This window comes from Gossypium hirsutum, chromosome A05 (genome assembly GCF_007990345.1).
Source record: "Gossypium hirsutum isolate 1008001.06 chromosome A05, Gossypium_hirsutum_v2.1, whole genome shotgun sequence".
NCBI classification, from domain to species: Eukaryota; Viridiplantae; Streptophyta; class Magnoliopsida; order Malvales; family Malvaceae; genus Gossypium; species Gossypium hirsutum.
In genome coordinates this window covers 12,289,395-12,308,484 of record NC_053428.1, presented here as the reverse complement: position 1 = coordinate 12,308,484, position 19,090 = coordinate 12,289,395, and the positions used below count along the sequence as shown (strand labels likewise).

Genomic DNA, 19,090 nt, shown 5'->3' with positions numbered 1-19,090 from the left:
TTGTTGTTATTGTTTGGATATTGTATAAAATTTATTTTATTGTTAATTTTCTTATTATTTTAAAGGCATTTGTTAATTTTTTTATTATTTTGGAAGCATTTGCTTGTTAAGTTGCATTTATCTTATTGTTGTTTAAGTCTATATATTTTTCAAAATTTATTTTCAATTTGTTGGGAAATATTTATTTTGATATTTTTAGTATTTTTGATGTATTATATATATTTAAAAATAATATAAAAATTTAATACGAACGGGCTGGGCCGGGACCGGGTTTTAGTATTTTTATCTGGGTCGGGCTTGGGCAAAATTTTAGGCCCATTTTTTGGTCCCGGCCCGGCCCGAGCCCAATAAATGGGCATGATTTTTTGTGACAACCCTAATTTGGCCCTAGTCGGAAAGTGGTTTCGGGATCACAAAACCGAGTCACAAAAATAATTAAATGTTATATTCTGTGTTTATTATATGTGAAAGTGCATGTGTGAAAATTTCATGCTTTGATTTTGTCATTTGAGAGTAAAATTATGAAATAGGACCTATGTGAAAATTTCTGAAAATACTATAGGCCAAATTGTAGTGGCCAAATAATTTGTAGTGTAAAATAGGAGGATTTGCATGTCAAACCTTCCATTTTACATGTAGTGGTCGGCCATCATGTTGGTGGTAGACTACATGTGCAAATTTTTTTTATTGAAATTATGGCATGAGTATGGCACAAATATTATATGCCATTTTGTGTCATAAATTGTTGGGTAATTAGAACAATAAGAGTAACAAAAGGAAGTGAAGGAAAAGTTTTGTCCATCCTTGTTTATGGTAGCCGAAAATGGAAGAGAAATGAGAGGAAAAGAGCTCTTGAATGTTCAGTCACTTGGGGAAGAAAATCCAAGGTAAGTTCATGGTGCTTTGCTTCTATTTTGATGTTCATGGATTTTTCTTGTTTCTACCTTAACCCATGAAGCATGTTTTTGATATTTGGTTGTGTTGTAAGCATTCGATCATGAATGGAAATGAGAGAAATGGTTGTTGTTTCATGTTCTTTTGATGAAAAATGGAGAATAGATGAAGTTGAGCTAAGCAAATGAGCATGCATGTGCCTTAGATGCTAAGGGGAAAAATCGGCTAACATGTGTGTATTATGGCCGAATGTGAACTTGGATAATATTGAGTAATGTTGTGCTTTAAAATGATGAAAGGAAGATTATGCTTAAGTGAAGTTATAGGTATGTGATGATTGATTTGTGATATGCATGTTTAAATAACATGCATGCAAGGTATGTGTGAAAGAGTGAATTGGTAATAAATCTGCTTGGGACAGCAGCAGTAATGTGATTTTGGAAAATCACCATAAATTGTGGGAGATGAGTTAGAAGCTGAATAAATTATGTAATTAAAGCTTAATGAGTCTAGTTTCTTATAAAAGAAACCGTGTAAGCAAAATAATTTCCGATGATGAGATATTTGAAGTGATGTGGGACAGGGTCAGAATAACTTCTAGATCCTCTGTTCTGTTTTTATAAAATCATTATAAATTGTAAAAAAATGGTTATAAGATGAAGTTTATATGCTTAGACTCCTTAATTAGTCTAGTTTCAAATGAAATAAACGAGAACATATTTTGAATTTTGTACAATGAGAAATTTTATTCGTAGTTAAAAGTGGTCAGATTAGTCAAACAGTGAAATAAGGGAAACTTTAAGAAAAATCTGGTATTGATTGGCGAAACCAAAAATCCTAAAAATTTTATGGGTAAAAGATATATGGGTCTATTTTTAGAGAAAATTAACGGAATTTGATTTGGAGTTTCATAGCTCCAGTTATAAATGATTTAGTGACTGTTGTTCAGAAAGACAGCTTGCAGTGAAATTATGATTATGTGGTAAACATTGACAAAAATTTGTTAATGAGTTGCTTATTGATTTCTTATAAGCTTACTATGATCAGTAGGTGTGAAAGTTGAATATATATATATTATATTTTGAAAGTGATGCTTGAATAGTCGAATAATGACTAGTTTAAAATCTTTAAATTTTAAGCTCAAGAGCATAGAGGGGCAAATTCGGATAAGAGAAAAGAGAAAGTAATCGAATAGCCATTGTAATCATTCGGCAACATTCGAGGTAAGTTCTTAAGTGTTTAAGCTTGATTCCTTTTTATATGCCCAAGAGTTAAATTAATATGGTAAAGGGAATGTAAATTTTATTTAGTTAATGTGCCGAATATGTAATGATTTAAGGCTATAAGCCGATTATGGCTATTATGCTTAAGTTGAATTGGATTTGGAAATTTGATGCACTAAATGAGTGTTACAATGAATAAACTATGCCGTATATGTGCTGGTGGAGATATCACGATTTGTGATTATTAAATACCTAAAGGAAACCATGATGTGTATAAAATTATTATTATTAGTCCTTTGTGATAGCCGAATATGGCTTGACACTAAAGTGATTAAATGTGAACTTCGATGAGGTAAACCATTAAAAGTGTGGTGCTATAAGACTATGGGCTAATACGATATGTGGATTCGTTCCGTAAAGTAAACTATTCAGGTGTGCGATATGTACTTAGGCATGTTAAATCGATTGGAATTGAATCATAAATGTGAATTGAGAAGCATAGGTAAAAATGCCTATGACATATATGTGAGTAAGGGTAAAACCATCGTAAATTATTGATAAGGATGAGCTATGTGCGGAACCATCTTATAATTGCTAATTTGAAAGGTTGTGTGCGAATCAGTGAGCAATATGTACATATTAGATGAATCGTGACCGTTTGGTTCTACTTGAACTAAGTTGCGCGATAAATAATTTATGCATATGACTTATAGTCAAATGGTCATTATGGGTTAAGTTTGAATGGTGAAATGGAAATGTGATATGTTGAATGAGATGTGTTAATATATAATTAAATATGTATGATATTTGATGTGTATCCGAGCTTAAAGACCCGTAGGCTTCGTGCTGGTAAAATATCCGGGTTAAATCCCGCAGGCTTCGTGCTGGTATTATATCCGGGATAAATCCCGCAGGCCTAGTGCTGGTATTATATTCGGGCCTTCGTGCCTAGCAAGCTTCGTGCTGGTGATGTGTATTCGGGCCTTCGTGCCTAGCAGGCATCGTGCCAATGATGTGTATTTGGGCTTTCGTGCCTAGCAAGCTTCGTGCCGATGATGTGTATTCGGGCCTTCGTGCCTAGCAGGCGTAATGCCGGTGAAATGATATGTTATGTGAATTCGGTGTTCCTTGTAAGATAAGGGTTTAGCCGAATGTTAAAGATGAAATGATAGTGTATTGTATCATGCTTATATGGCCTAATGGCAAGTATAACATGTTGGTAAATATGCAATGTGCTTTTATAATCGAATGATAAGTTTAAAATGAATGTGAGTGAAATGTTATGCATAAGCTATCAAATGTTAAGTGTGAAAATGAGATGAAAGAAAAGTGTTTGAGATGTATAATTATATATACGTTCGAATGATGTTAGTACTCAATTGATATGAATATGTTATATGGAACTTGTTGATTTGATTATTCGGGCTTTTGAGCTTAGCAGACTATAATGTCGGTAAGATACTATTCGGGCTTTCGAGCCTAGCAGGCTATAAAGCCGGTGAAATGATATTGGTCCTCGAGCCTAGCAGGCGAAATGCCGGTGATTTGAGAAAAGCCTATGACTAAGGTACCTCATGCTAGATTGTCAAATGAATACATTTAATACGTAAAGTGGGCCAGGTACGCAGTATGTACTCATATGTGAGTTTGATTTGAAGTGAATCATAAGGGAGTAATGTGATACGTACGTGAATAAATGTTAAAACTATACCTATGATCATGATACACCTGGTCAGGGTGTGAAAGGATGTGAGGGTATTTGATAAAAATATGTTATATGAATTCAGATTAAGTGTGATAAGAATGTTGAACGTGCATTATGTGCTTGTGTATATTCGGCCAGATGGCAATATCCCTAGAATTTGGCCTCTTAAGAAATTAAATAATCGAAGTATAATTGCATTTATTTGTTTGCATTGCTTAAGACTTACTAAGCTTATGAAAGCTTACTCCGTTGTTACATTTCTCTGTTTTATAGATTGTTGACTTCAGTTACCTGCTCGGGTTAGAGTTCGCCAGAGATATTATCACACTGTCGAGCTCATGTTATCGGTGTAAGTAAATCCTAATATTTCGAGTCTATGGCATGTATAGGGTTTTAATGTTTTGGACCTCGTAAGCTCATATATGGGATAGATTGCATGTGAAAAGAAAAGTTTTAAATTGATTGAAATTTTTCAGCACGGTTTTTGTGTGATTGACTGAGTTTAAGTCGGGTAACACCTCGAACCCTGTTCCGGTGAGGGATACGGGCGAGGGGTGTTACATTTTTTAGGTGAGCCCGACCCGAACCCAGCCCAGCCCGGCCCATGAACACCTCTAGGTATCACCAAAGAATAGCTATTACTGGAGAACAAATAATAGGGAAGTAATAGCCATTCCATTGAATGAGTATTACGTTCAATCGAGCAAAGGAATGGTTTACCACTCAATGAATAAGAGGAGAATGTTATTCCATTCCCCCCAACCAAACATGGCGTAACATAAATTTAACTGAATTCAATAAAAATTCCAATAATTAAATAATATTTAAGCGAAATTAGTAAAGATTTGTTTATCAAATTCATTTGGGAAGTATAATGGGAACATTAGGGAAAATTGTTAGTTTTAAATGGAAATTAGGGAAATGGACCATTTTTTTTTCAAAACTGGGGTCATGTAGGCAAAAACACACCTTGCAAAAAAAATTTAAAATTTAAAAAATAAATATGAGTCCATGGATCCCAATGGTTAGAAAATCAATTAGATGTGTCAAGACACGTGTAGCAGTTGTATGTGTGTGCATGAAAAACGAAATGTTTGAAATCTCCCACAGTTCTAAGTCCTTTGTTTCAGGTATACACGATACGATCCTCTGGTGATACCTTCGTCTAGTTTATGAAACTCCGTAACCCGAAATATTTCATTTGGACGCAAGTGACACGCTACCATCATAAATATCGCTATTGTTTTATTTCCAGACATATCTTCCTTATTTTCTTGCACCAAATGTGTCTGTCTTTTATTTGTCCAACATATTTTCTTGAAACCACTGCACAACTGTGCGATTGGACTTTTTACTTCATGTTCTTGAAACAAATTAACTGGAATTATTGTCGAACTCGAACTACCTTCCTTTACATTGAAAAAACTGAGCATATAACTCTAGTATAACGTTTCTAGTTGAACAACACGTATCAAGCATTAACTTGACATCCGTGTCGCCTTTCGGCTCAAATGTATCATATTTTATAGGGTTCATTGACATTAGATATGTATATTTTAAACTCGAAATTCTCCTCTTGCTTAAATTTAAAACTTTCCTTTTAATTATTTATAGAAGCTTGTTTAATTTGATGCTCCGGTTGAAAGTCAATTCTATAGGTTGGGCTGATACAAAAATGACCCCAATTTCTATGTCACAAATTTGACCGTCGTAATAAATAACGACTCTAATTTGTTTACTCATCTTTGGGAAAAAAAACATGTTTCATATGTTTAATAAAAAATTAAAACAAAAACATTATACAAAAAATAAATACTTATTAACCAAATTCAAACAATGTCACCAAATTTACTTGAACTAATTTACTTTGTTAGGTTAATTTTCCAACTTCAAACTTTTAACATCAACAATCTTCTCCTCAATATGTTAATCTTCTACTCGAAATTTAATTGTGAAAACATCTTTATTTCAATCTTTATTTTGTAGGAAAACTCTATCATCATATATGAAATATTTTTCAAAATGTTGAAAAAAATTGGACATAACTCGCAAAAAAAAAAAACTTATTGATAGAAGTGTTTTTTTTGAAAAGTTTTTCTTCCCCAAAATTCTTGAATATTCTTATGACCTAAAAAATTAGTCATGGAAAAGAAAAGATGAATTGTAAATTTTATCCCACGAGTCATTTAAAAAAGTTATTAAAATTTTCTTAATTTTTTCAAATTCCAATCTAATAACTATTTTTTTTTATTTTTCTTTCAAATTTAATCAAACAACTATTTTATTTCAAATTAATAACACCTTTTTTAATATAGCATTTTTGTTGATGTAGCGAGAGAGGAGAGAAAAATACACCCTATTAGATATGCTTTCAGTCAAAATAAAACGTTTTTTAAAGAGTGCATTTTTGTCACTTATACCTAAATTGGCCTATTTCTTTATATTTGAAAAAAAAACCTATATCCTTAAATTTTATTTAAAATCGATATTTTTATCTAATTTCACTAATACAATTTTGAGGTATTCAAAAAGAAAAAAAGAAAAGAGAAAATCGGCAAGCAGAATGATATTATAAATTTAAAATATCAGAAATATAATATTATGATTTATGATGAAACCGCGGGATTCACACAATCATAGCATATCTCTTCATTGTCCTAACAGCAACACTGAAAGAAAAAAGTAGTACTCTCTGACTGAAAGTGAAGGGGTCGCGCCCGACCGGCAACCTCCCAGACTTTAAAGCACTCAAAATCACACACAACACAAACACCCACACGCTTCCCGTCATATAATTCCTGTCACCTTCATACATGGACAAATCACAACCGCTGTTTTAAGAACACGTGTCTTCTTGTGAATGGTTTTGCCTGTCAGATTCTTCGCCTCCTTTTACGTAGTTATTATTATTTATATAAACCCCGAAGGGCCAAAGCAAGCCGAATGTGTTGGTCCAATAATTTAGTGCAAAAACCATCTTCTTTTTTCTGCTTTCTCGTATAGCAGCCTGTTTTGAGAAACTTTTTTTTTGAGGAAATTAGAAAATGTCATCGGAGAACGGGAAAAGGTTGCTGGAAACTGATGCCGGCGGCTTGAATTTTGAGGCTACCGAGCTGACTTTAGGGTTACCTGGAGAGCCTAGAGTAACATCGGACGGTGGAGCTAAGTTGGGCAGTAAACGTGGATTTTCGGAAACCGTTGATCTTAAGTTGGGTGACAACAATCAAGAGGTTAAGCTGGGTCACTCCCTCCAAGAAGCTGCCAAGTCTCCCGTTTCAAAGTAAGTCATATATCATCATGTTTTTTTTTTTTTTTCTAGACTGAATCTCAGTGGTTGGTAATAGTTAGTTTAGTGCTTATTTTAATGCTTTGATTGTAAAAATGTTATAGGACACAAGTGGTGGGTTGGCCGCCGGTGAGAGGCTTTGCAAAGAGAGGAAAGAAGAGTTGCAAATATGTAAAAGTGGCGGTGGACGGTGCTCCATATTTAAGGAAAGTTGATCTCGAGATATACAATAGTTATCAGCAGCTGTTAACCTCCCTTGAAGACATGTTTTCATGTTTCACCATAAGTAAGTACCAATTATATCATTTGTCTTTCTTTTTCCTCCTTAGTTTTCCCTTTTAATGGTAAAATATAAAATTTGGTCAGTAAATTGATGATTTCTTTTACAGGAAACTATTTGAACGAGAAGAAAATAGACCAAGTGAATGGAATTGAGTATATGCCTACATATGAAGATAAGGACGGAGATTGGATGTTGGTGGGAGATGTTCCATGGCAGTAAGTTCTTAAAATTGCCCTAAACTTATTCATTTGCTCTTCCTCAAGTGTTTTTTTTTTTTTACTAATTTTTTATTCTTATTTCTTTTTCCAGAATGTTTGTTGAATCTTGCAAACGCTTAAGGTTAATGAAAAGTTCAGAGGCAGTAGGATTAGGTCTAAAGACGGCTCCCAAATATTCAAGCACAAATTAAAGAAAAAGAAGCCTTTTTAATTCAAGCATCCAAGAAAGAAATCATAAAGAATTGTACAGAGGCTTTTTGCTTTGTTTGAACTATTTTTACCTGACGGGCAGGGTTTTTGACTAAGATATAGACTGCCAAATTGCAAGAAACATAAAATAAATAAGCTGTAATTGTAGTGCATTGATGTTGTGGGCTTTTTTCTCCACATTACTTAAAGTTAATCATCTCTTCTTCCTTTTTCAGTTGTCTCCTTTGTTTTCATTTTTCTAAATAAAAGGATTAATTTCAAACTTAATCATCAAAACTTTGGAAACTGATGACTCTGATCATGAAATGTTTCAAACCAAAATTCATTTATTACCATGATTGTCTATGCCCTTTTAATGAACTTCAATCACAGAAATTCATAGATTATTAAAAAAATCCCCTCAATTTACTACCCAAAAAAAGAAAGATTCCCCAATAACACCTCCCGGTCACAATTAATCAATTATTTCCTTTTTCTAGACAGGTTTTCATATACTTGTATTGTACCTAAATAAATTAACCTTTTTATTTGTATATTTAATTATTTAATAACTTAAAATGACACCATTTAAAAATTAATGATTTATTTAGATGTGAAGTATAAAAGTTAACGATAATATTTAACTTAAAAAATGTTTCATAAATTAAGAAATATAATTAATACTAAAAATTCTATTATATGTAGAAATTACAGATTTAAAATAAAAATATACAATTGATGAAAATAATAAAATTAAAAGATAAATATTATATTAACAAAAGCTTTAGTTTAGTTTAATGATAATAATAATGTTTTATTTATCTAAGTTGCACATCCATGTAAGTTTTTTATTTTTATTTTTAATAAAAAAATCATTAAATAAAATAAATTATTTTGATTACAAAGGGGTTTTTTTGTAATTTTCTTAATCGAATTGATGCCTAATTAACTTGTGACACTAAGTCAATTCAATACTTAAATATTAATGTAGATATTCGCATTAACACAATAAATAATTTCTATGAAGTTAGCCAGTCCTTTCGAGTTTCCGAATTTTCTGTTTTTTGAATAGTTGAATATTGTTTAGTGCTGAATGTGATCAAACAATATTTTTTGTTTAGAGAATAAATTTAGCAATAGTGAGGCAAGCTCTCACACCTTTCTTAAAAAAAAAAATCATTATTCTAAGAGGTTATTCCAATGTGATAATTGAATGTGATAACAAAATAACTTAAAAGGTAACATTATTGGTGTCATTGGTTCAAAGAATAAAAGAAGAATGCAGATGATATTGGATTGTCAAAGTCCAACATGTTTTTAGAGAAGCAAATAATGTAGCCGATTGTATTGCTAAATCGTGTTCCAGTCATGATTATGAACTGAAAATTATTGAGTATTCTATGTTTTGTGTTAAATAACTCCTTTAAAAGGACAAAATGAGAAATTCTCATGTAACGATAGTTAGAACTTTAAGGCTATTATTTACTATCTTTACTTTAAAAAAAAAAAAAAACCTGTCCCCTTTGTGCTACAAGCAGTCACGTCCGTCGTTGCTTCTAAGATAGTTAATTTCGTTTACTGTTCTATCAAAAAGAAAACAAAAATCGTTTTCCGCACTATTTTAGTAATAAATTAAAATTTTAATTTATTTTTTTAATCAACGAGACTTTTGATTTAGACTAATAATATCCATTCATTTCGTTCAATCTCATCAACATAAATATATATTTCGATAACTAAATTTAATTTTAATATTTAAATTGATATTTAAGAGGTTTTTTTGGTCCAATTAAATACTTAAATTTAATTTTATAGTTCAAATAATTAAGTGTTAATTTAAATAAAAAAGGCAAATTTATTTATCAATTTGAACCAAAAAGTGAAATTTAAATGTATAATTGGCCCAAAATAAATTGTAGGTATCAAGCTGAACCTTAAAAGCCTAGTACTGGGACAAAAAAATTAGAACCATTTTGAACCATTTTCCTTTCGAGTAGCCTTTGTTGGACCCTTAGTGCCACCTTGTTATTTGCTCAGATTCCCTAGAGAAATGAAAAATTAATCATTATTTTTTTTAAAATTACAATTATATCAATAATTTCACTTAAAATAAAGTAATATAATTAAATGCTTAATTCTAACCTTTAACTAAACTCAATTAGAATAAATATAAAAAACCCTACATTTCTAACTAAGAGAAAACTCAAACTTAAAATTTTAAAATTATTAAGAGCTCATTTTTACCATGCAACTCATCACTAATTAAAAAAAATGTGAATCTGTTTTCGAATTTTTCTTGGATATGTTTTTATTAGACTATCAATTGCATATTGAGCTATTAATTTTGTTGGTTCAAGGGAGTTAGACGTACAATTAGACCTAATTATTACCTCAAAAAATAGATACACAAATTAATTCATATAATAAGCTTAAGGACTTGTTAATATAATTTATTTCTTAATTACAAGATGTAAATGGGGAGAGATTGAATATAATAAGACTAATTAATTTCCCCTACTATCTATATTATTTATAATTTTTTGGATTAAGTTAGTTTCATAAATTAATTAAAAAAATAATTTAAAAGGAAATACGAAAATTTATAATAAAGGTATTTATATATTTAAATAATTTATATAAAATTTAAACTAAATAGCTTAAACTACAACTTTAAGATAAATAACTTGGTTGAGACATTTAAAATCTTTTAGATGCATGTTGGATCTTTGGTATTTATGTAATATATATTATTACACTCTTGGTGCAATAAAATTTCAAATTAACTCAATATTTGTATTATGCTCATCGAAACTGTTGTTTTTCTATATACATATTCAAACAACTAATATAACAAATTTAAATAAGCATAAAATATAAAGAATCAAATTAAATAAATATAAATCATATTTACACTAATATAAAGCAGGAAAATTTCAATATAATGAATAATGAGGGATCTCAAGCTTTGCCCCAAAGAGGAAAAATCTATAGCCTGCAGTCGTGCACGATTGCTCTTTTATTTATCAAGTAAAAAACCAAACATATATATGATTAGAAGGTGTAATACGGATTCTTGTATAATTCTCCATATTAATCATGCATTTTATTTTATTCTTTCTATAATTATTTATATTTTTATTTAACTATGCATCATTAACTTTTTTTTTTTAGTATCAATTAAACTGGAAACTTTGTCGCTTGATTTTAAAATTGAAAATTTGAAGCTTAGCTCAAAATTAAAACAATTTCACTTTAGAAAAGTTTTAAGGTTGGCTCAAAATTCAATAGCTTTTGAATACCCTAATCCCAACCCATTCGTGAATGACGAACTAAGGGCTGGCCCAATATAGTACCTTGTCTGGTTTTTCTTTTTGGCCCACGAATATTCATTCATTTAAGACTAGCACTAAAACTAGAACGAAAGGGACGCAGGAGGTTGACAGATGTTGGAACCCACAATCAATCAATTGAAGAAGGGTTCTATAGTTGGCTTCAAGAATTATAAAGTTTGGTTGTTGTTTTTATTATTTGCGATGAGCTCTTCTCTTCAAATATTCAAGTGAAGTAGAGCGACTGTGCGACGCATTTTCAGCCACCCAAAAGCATATTAAAATATATATTCATTCATACCAATGACAGCTTGATTTCAAGCAGTGGGCCGTTCTGTATATATTAGACTGTCAAGGGCATAGAGTTCAAACATTTCTCATTTACAAATCTCAAATTCATTGCAAACACATGGGTGGATCATGACATAATTAGTTTACAAGTAGTTAAACGACACGACACATCCAAGAAATCAAAATTGGATCCGAAACTGATATTCATCAACAACAACAAATGATTTAGATCCCTAAGATGGGATTTCTGGCTTCATCGATTTCAATGAGTAGGAGATGGTTTGGATGTGATCCATTTGGTCCTTCAGAATACAGGGTTGGAAGGTAAGCTTTATAAGCAGGTAGGTAACGTGAAACAAAATCTTTCACCTGTCAATATCCCCCACAGTTTTTGAATTAGATATCAAAAGGGAACATATATATATATAAACTTTGGTGAATGTAAATATGTATATGCACCTCCTCATCTGACATTCCAGGTTTTCCTGCCTGCCTCATGGCTGTCTCAGCCTGCCCAAAATCATTTTCAACCAATACTGTTAGAAAAATCTATGCTTCTACCACTTAAAAGGAGGTTTGTCCCAACTAACTCATCCTTTTTCTTAAAGCATTCGTGTCCATATGTGGTCTGAGTAACATAGCTATATAGCCTATAGGGAATGTGACTCATAAGAGTAGTTCAATATAAGAACCAACCTGCAGACGCCACTGGTACACACAACTTGGGTCCTGAATTTTGATCACAATCCATGCCTTAATGAACTTGTCCCATGCATCATAATATGCTTCTAGGTTTTTGTTCACTCTTTCCAGCTGTAACATCAATCACACCATCAGCTTCATCTCCAAAATCAGTTTGGTTTCAGAAAACATAAATAAATACTAAATCCGTAGCAGCAACACCGAAAGCGCACTTGACCTGTGGATCAACAGCTTTAACAACTTCATTCGCAAGGGGTTTGAAGCCGAGCATCCAGCCTTCATACAGAACAACCTGATTGAATTTAAAGAAGGCCAACGAAATGAACATCTTGCCTAATTCATACTAGCATAATCATGTTATGGAAATCATTTTCAATACATTCACATAATGAATCACGTTACTCTTTCAACCAAACTGTACCCACCATTCCCCACCTCTAGCTCAACATTCTCTTACCGTTAGTGGTCCCTCAACTTCTGGCCATGTCGAAGAATCAGCTCTGTCACCTCTCCCACCATATGCAGACTGTAAACAACAATGTTATTGGTACGTAATTGGAATGAAACGGCCAGTAAAAATGGTAATATTGTGCTTACTTTATCATATCGAGGAAGCTTCATCTTCATGCCTGTTTAACTCAAACCAAGTCACCACCAAAGAGATGAACAAATGATGAACCGTAACATGGAAAGATGAGTGTTGAACACTACCTTCTTTAGTCAACTTGGTCAGAGCTGTCAGGGTTTCAACGGAGAATGGAAGATCATGGCTCCCAGCATTTCCTCGCAACTGAAATAAGAAAACCATTTTATTCTTCTGTGAGTAACAAAACAATTGCTCCCCCATTAAGTCTGAAAAGCAAATACAATGAAGAAATCATTAGTCACCTCACCTCTAAAAGAGTATTTCCTGGGTTCTGTTCTCTCAATTCGGCCTATTATCAATGGCACACTGTGTCAGAAAATGATGAGAAAATGTAAAACATTTTTAGGAAAAATTATTATTAGTAGTACCTGACCTTCTGCTGTCAAATAGAAATCATCTATAGATAATGTTGCAGAGTTCCTGAGATTATGGTGGATGTTAGTAATTTCATTTGTTTCCACTTGCTCGATTTACGTTGCTAAACCAGATACGAATTACTTCTACTTATTAAATTCCAATGCCCTTCAAGCTACCTGCCAGTGATCCTGAAAAGATAATCAAGAGCAAATACAAGTGTGGTCTTCCCACAACCCTGTGGTGCACTGAAACCAATCTGCCATTTCCACAAGATTAAAAGAACCGGTCAAGTATGCCACCTGCACTGCCCTTTCACTATCCTAATGGAATGAAATGTAACAGGGCTTTTTTGCTAACACTGCCCCAGCACTGTTTTAAGGTTCATTAATGTACTAGTTATATGTAGTACTAACATTGTATTGATGCAGTGGTTGACAATTTTATCTACATTTTCAATGCATTGGGTGAAGATATTACTATATATATATATAACCTTAAAGAGTGCCCTTAGGGTAGCAAAACCCAATAGAAAACACTACTGAAATGTGCACAAAGAATGAGAACACCAACAAACACAAAAATTATATCCATACCACTAACGGAGGTATCTCTTCTCCGTCTTTAAATTTGGACGCATGCCGTGATATCTGGTCTTCACACCACACAAAGACTGGTATGTAGTAGTGATAAAACCTTGCTTTCTGAGGAGTAGTAAGGTAAAGTTCATCCAGCTGAAACAATCGACAAAGCTTCGAGCCATAAAACAACCACTTGTCAATAGACTCTGCCACCTTTTCCTGGGTCAGTCCCATTTTGTCGACAAGAGGACCAGAGCATATGAACTCGAAGAGGTCCTCTACGGAGGCAACTTCTGCAGGTTTCGTGCGAGAAACTGAATATATTGGACCCTGCCTCGATCCAACACCACTGCTCGCATCACGATGCAAGGGATTATGTTGCAACCATGAGCTGCCACTGCCTGCAGGAAGTCAGGAAGAATTCACAAAAGGAATGGAGATAAACTATGAGCTAAACTGAGATGGTCTCAAAGAGTAAAACAAGAAGTAATTATTTTTCATTTTGAAACAAGAGCAGGAAGTAACTTGAGAAAGAAACCAAAATAACCTTACTTTATATCAAAATCCATTAAAAATGCTAAAACTAAAGCTAAAAACTGACTTCAATTAGACAACTCCAAAACACATAAAAAAAAATTTGTGGTACCTAACATAATATTTTCTCAATTTTGGTTTCTACGAGCTACCTTTTAATGGGTAGTAAGATCGTCTCCAATGAAACTGTAGTGGTGAATTTAAAAATAATAGTGAAATATTTCAATTATAGTGATTTACGGTGATATGAATTATAATGAAAAGGGGAATTATAATTAAAGAAATTATTATTGAAACAAAAATATATAAACGAAAATTATATTTTATTCGATATTTATGAAACTAATAAATAAATTATATTTTACTAAGATTATATCTATGTCAAACAATAATTTTATTATATGATTATTTTTTGAGGAAATTTTATTGTATTGAAATAATAATGCCAATAAAAGAAAGAAAACATTAAATAAAAAAGTTTAATAAGATATTAAAATAATAAAATTTGTAATGAAAAAAAGAAACGTCCAATAAAAGTAAAAATAATTAAAAAGTGTTGACGAAACAATGAAAGAAAGATTTGAGGTTGAATAAAAAAAATAAGAAAGAAAAATAGCATCAAGGGTAAAAGAGAAAGAAAAAAAAAAGCAACTGGAGTTGCTAAATTTCTGATGGCCCTATAAGGCTCCAGTCAATATTTTAACTTCCAATGAAAGTCATTCCCAAACAAAAATAATAACACGGTGAAAAGAGAATATTATTTGATATTTCATATTACCGTGGCTTATTTTGGATCCAAAGTTAAGAACAACCTTTTCTTTTTTACTCCTCTATGCTGAAATTTTCTGATACTAAGTTGTAAAGACTTCAATATCGGTCAAGGACAAAATATCAACCACGAAAACATTTCAGATAAGCAATCAAAGATTAGAGTGACAGATATAGTTTGCTTAGCAATTTGGGCATACAAGTAGATAAAATTCCCACTAATAATATAATCTCAGTAGATTGGATTTCTAGAAAATTTACTCAACCTTTTATACTCACATTTCCCAGAAGCCATCATTAAACAAACATAGGAAGATTAAATTATGAATACCAAATTTTTTGAATACCCATTGACAAATAAAACATAGAAAAAGAAATTACTGCGACTAAAGCAAAGATAAACATGGATAAATAGAAAAGAAAAGAAAGGGGGAGAGAGAGAAAGACCTGAATTAGAGAAAAGAGTTGATTTGGTTTGTGAAAAGAGAGAAGAAATAGAAGGATAATGATGCAAAGAAGACGCAGCTTTATGAACTGTTTTGGTATTCGCATTTTGAGTTGAAATTTTAATATTAGGATGCAAGGGGGTGGCTTGGCATGGCGTATGCGTAGTGAAAGCCGCCATCTCTCTCTCTCTCTCTCTCTCTTAGGTGCAGCAATCAAGGATAATGGATGGCTTGGGCTGGCGTCCTAGGTTCCAGCTAACGCTTTTCTCTTTATATATAATAATACCATACAATAACTTTTGAATAAAAAGTTGGGGATCCAAGATATGTGACCATAATAAATAAATTAATTAAAAAATTTATTCACTAAAGTTAAAATAGTGATTTAATGTTTAAACAATATATTAAAATCGATTAAGTCTTAATTCAATTAGTATTAGTATTATTATTGATATAAAAGAATATTGATAATTTTAAATATTATATTAAAAAATATTTATTAAAAATCGCGATATTACACTTATATAAAAAGAAGAAAATAAAAAATATGATAAATTAAACTATATTTTAATCTTGAATACAAAATGTAGAAATATTAATACTTGACATTAAATGAGGCAATCAAGTTCGAAGGAAATTTGTTTATAGGAATATTATGTATATTTGTTAAAGTTAGGCTTCTCCACCCTATTTTACAAGACTTTGTACCGATCCATAGATTTTATATTTGCTAGACTTTGAAGAAAAATACAGATTTGCGAATGATATTATGACTACTTTTGCTTCGTATAAAAGTTTAATGTTCTTGATCTTAATTATTAATGGCTTAAAGAAAATTTGTCCAATTTTTATTATAAAAAATCACTTATTGATTCATAATTAAATCAAGCTTGAACAATAAGCACCATTCAATTCTCATTGATTGGTTTGATTTTTTTAACACAATTTTGATTGATTAGTTGAATCTAAAAGGAAATATTTTTCTAATTTATTATTTTATTTAAGCGTAAATATCAAAATTATTATTAACTTTATATAATTCGTAATTCATACATCAAATTTAATTTTGTGTATTTGTATATATTAAATTATATGGAAATTACTGACATAATATTTTATTAGATTAAAAAATAAACAAATAATTTTAAATTATTTCTATCTAGATCAAAAATAAAATAAATTTCTTGGAGAAATAAGAAATTCTTATAATGTGAAAATTAAATTAAAATTAAAGTTTTAATGTGTAAAAATATACTAAATTAAAATGGATATATAACATTGAGGTTATATATAATTTGGGTTATTTTTAATTAAAACCTGCAAAAAGTAATGGGTAAGAAAATAACAAGATACCAACTTTTTTTCTGGTCTTAGCTCCAACCAAGAAATTCTTGGCTCAAATGTTGTCCACATCTCGTATTGCTTGAATCGGTCGAGTGAGTCACTTTCTGACAGAGAAGGACAAAAGAAAATGGGAAAGCATATTAACCATAAAAATAAAATATTAGCGAAGTTTTTCTTTTTAATTATTAAATTCTGGTTGTCCGGCAGATATAAAATTACACATCGAATTTTTATATTAGGGACAAAAGTTTTTTAATATTATTTCCGAAATAATTTTTTAAGAGACATCGGTTTTTACATTTTTTTCCTTTTTTTACTATATAACCCAATAAAATTGAGTGGTAGAGCATCTTTTAATATATCCCACAAAATCCAGCAAAAATTATCTGAATTCATGGTAAAAATTACCACAAAACCCTCGGATCCCGTTTTAGTTTTTTATTATTATGAAAAATAAATAAATTAATCTTTATAGATTAGATAAATGAGTAAAATAACATTTACACACTTATTTAATTTGACCCCTGCTCTTTTATTGGAAATAAATTAAATTTTTTTAAATTAATAAGGCTAAAAGGTAAAAAAAATTTAGTAACAAATTTTTTAAAAAGAATTCAGTTAAGCCCTTTTAAAATTTAAAAATTATTATAAAAATTAAGAAATTTATAAACAAAATTTATAAAAATTAATAAAAATTTTATTAAAAAATAACAATGTTGACCAAATAAAAGAGTAGGGGTCAAATTTTTTTAATCTTATAACGATTAGATTTTAATGGGACTTTATTTTTATTGTTTAATAAAAATTTATATCTTTTTGTTTTATAAATTTTGCTTATTTTTTAATAATTTTAAATTTTAAAAAAGTTTAATTGATTTTTTTAATTTATTACTAAGGCCTATTTAACCATTAAGCCTTATTAGTTTCAAAAAAAATCTAATTTACTTATAATAAAAGGGTAGAGGTCAAATTGAATAAATGTAATGGTTGAAGACTAAATTTGTTATTATACCTTATATATAAACACCAAATTTTAGCGAAAGAGTTATTTTATTCACACGTAAAATAGGAGCTAATTTTTTTTAAATAAAAGAACTAAAATGCAATCCTAAAATATAATATAAAAAAATTGTCAAACTTTTACAAAAACTTCATTTTAAATCTCAAATTAAATATATTCGGTACCCAAACCAAGAAAATTCCTAACCTATTTTTCTCAGTTATCTCCCACTTTAAACCTATTCTATACAATAAACAACCATTTCCATTCTTTCTTTCTTTCTTTTTCTAATCGAGGAGGGGAATAAGGTTACTTAAGATCGAATTTAAATTATTATACCAACAACATAATATTTTTTTCATTGGATTAAAAGATTATTCGCTCAACTCTCATAATTAAAAGAAAGAAAAACATTCTTTAAAATGTTTTCTAGATTTTATTAATTTCTATGAATTATAATGTAATCACGTTTGACTAATCTCATCATTTTAAAAACCCATTAATTATCAAATATTAGAAATTTCTAGTCAATTTAAATAGATAATTTCTTATAAAAACTTAAATAAATAATTCAAGTCTCATATTCAAGTTAAATAATTTGGTTCAGATTTAAAATGTAAAATTTGGATAATTTAAATAGTTAACATTATTTTTTATTCACAATTTTGATTAAGAAAAAATAAACGAAAGATTATTTGCAATTTGATTGAGTTTTTTATACAATTACTAGAAGATTCATAGATGTTGTCTTTGAACAATTTGAACAGTCATCTAATCAATATAGCCTTTTAATTTATAGTATAAATAGAAGTCTTATGTGTCGTAAATATTTTACCATTTAGAGGGGAGAGGGTGAAGGAGAAACATAAACACTAAAAATAAATTAGGCTTAATATATCTTCAAAAGTCTACTTCTCCTTCTAAATGGAAGTTTCCCAAACATGCCTACTCTAGGATCAAATTTAACTAAAAGGATTAGTCATAAAATCTATAGTAAAATTAATTTCACATAAAGTATATTGGAATTGAATCAACTAATCTCTCACACACAATTTCCTAATACTTTATATACATCTAATATGTTTTGTTCGATATATTTTCAATGTTAATTTATCACTCTCCACAACCACTTGTATACATATCTTAATCCATACTGTTGTGAAGCCATCAAATAATTAAAGAAACAAGTGTCTTTGATGTTCTCACAATAGCATGGAAAGCCTCTAAGAATTCGTGGATTGAGGAGTTATCAAAGACAATAATGGAGTAGTTGGTTTCTCATTCTCTTTTATCCAAA

General features: G+C 30.4%; 2 protein-coding genes across 2 annotated transcripts; one reads left to right on the top strand and one right to left on the bottom strand.

Annotated features, from left to right (window-relative positions):
- Window positions 1-6,758: 6,758 nt before the first annotated feature.
- Window positions 6,759-8,033, top strand: LOC121229349 (auxin-responsive protein IAA16). The gene is made up of 4 exons (XM_041113439.1): window positions 6,759-7,102; window positions 7,213-7,394; window positions 7,498-7,606; window positions 7,701-8,033. The coding sequence occupies exons 1-4, from the start codon at window positions 6,867-6,869 to the stop codon at window positions 7,798-7,800; spliced, it is 627 nt and encodes a 208-aa protein (XP_040969373.1). The 5' UTR covers window positions 6,759-6,866; the 3' UTR covers window positions 7,801-8,033.
- Window positions 8,034-11,438: 3,405 nt separating this feature from the next.
- LOC107940949 (D-glycerate 3-kinase, chloroplastic) lies at window positions 11,439-15,731 on the bottom strand. The gene is made up of 12 exons (XM_016874414.2): window positions 15,451-15,731; window positions 13,717-14,102; window positions 13,300-13,379; window positions 13,135-13,186; window positions 13,014-13,055; window positions 12,832-12,910; window positions 12,718-12,749; window positions 12,578-12,646; window positions 12,338-12,412; window positions 12,115-12,231; window positions 11,878-11,928; window positions 11,439-11,787 (listed from the first exon to the last, which is right to left on the bottom strand). Exons 1-12 carry the CDS (start codon window positions 15,626-15,628, stop codon window positions 11,644-11,646), a joined length of 1,305 nt encoding a protein of 434 aa, XP_016729903.2. The 5' UTR covers window positions 15,629-15,731; the 3' UTR covers window positions 11,439-11,643.
- Window positions 15,732-19,090: the final 3,359 nt, after the last annotated feature.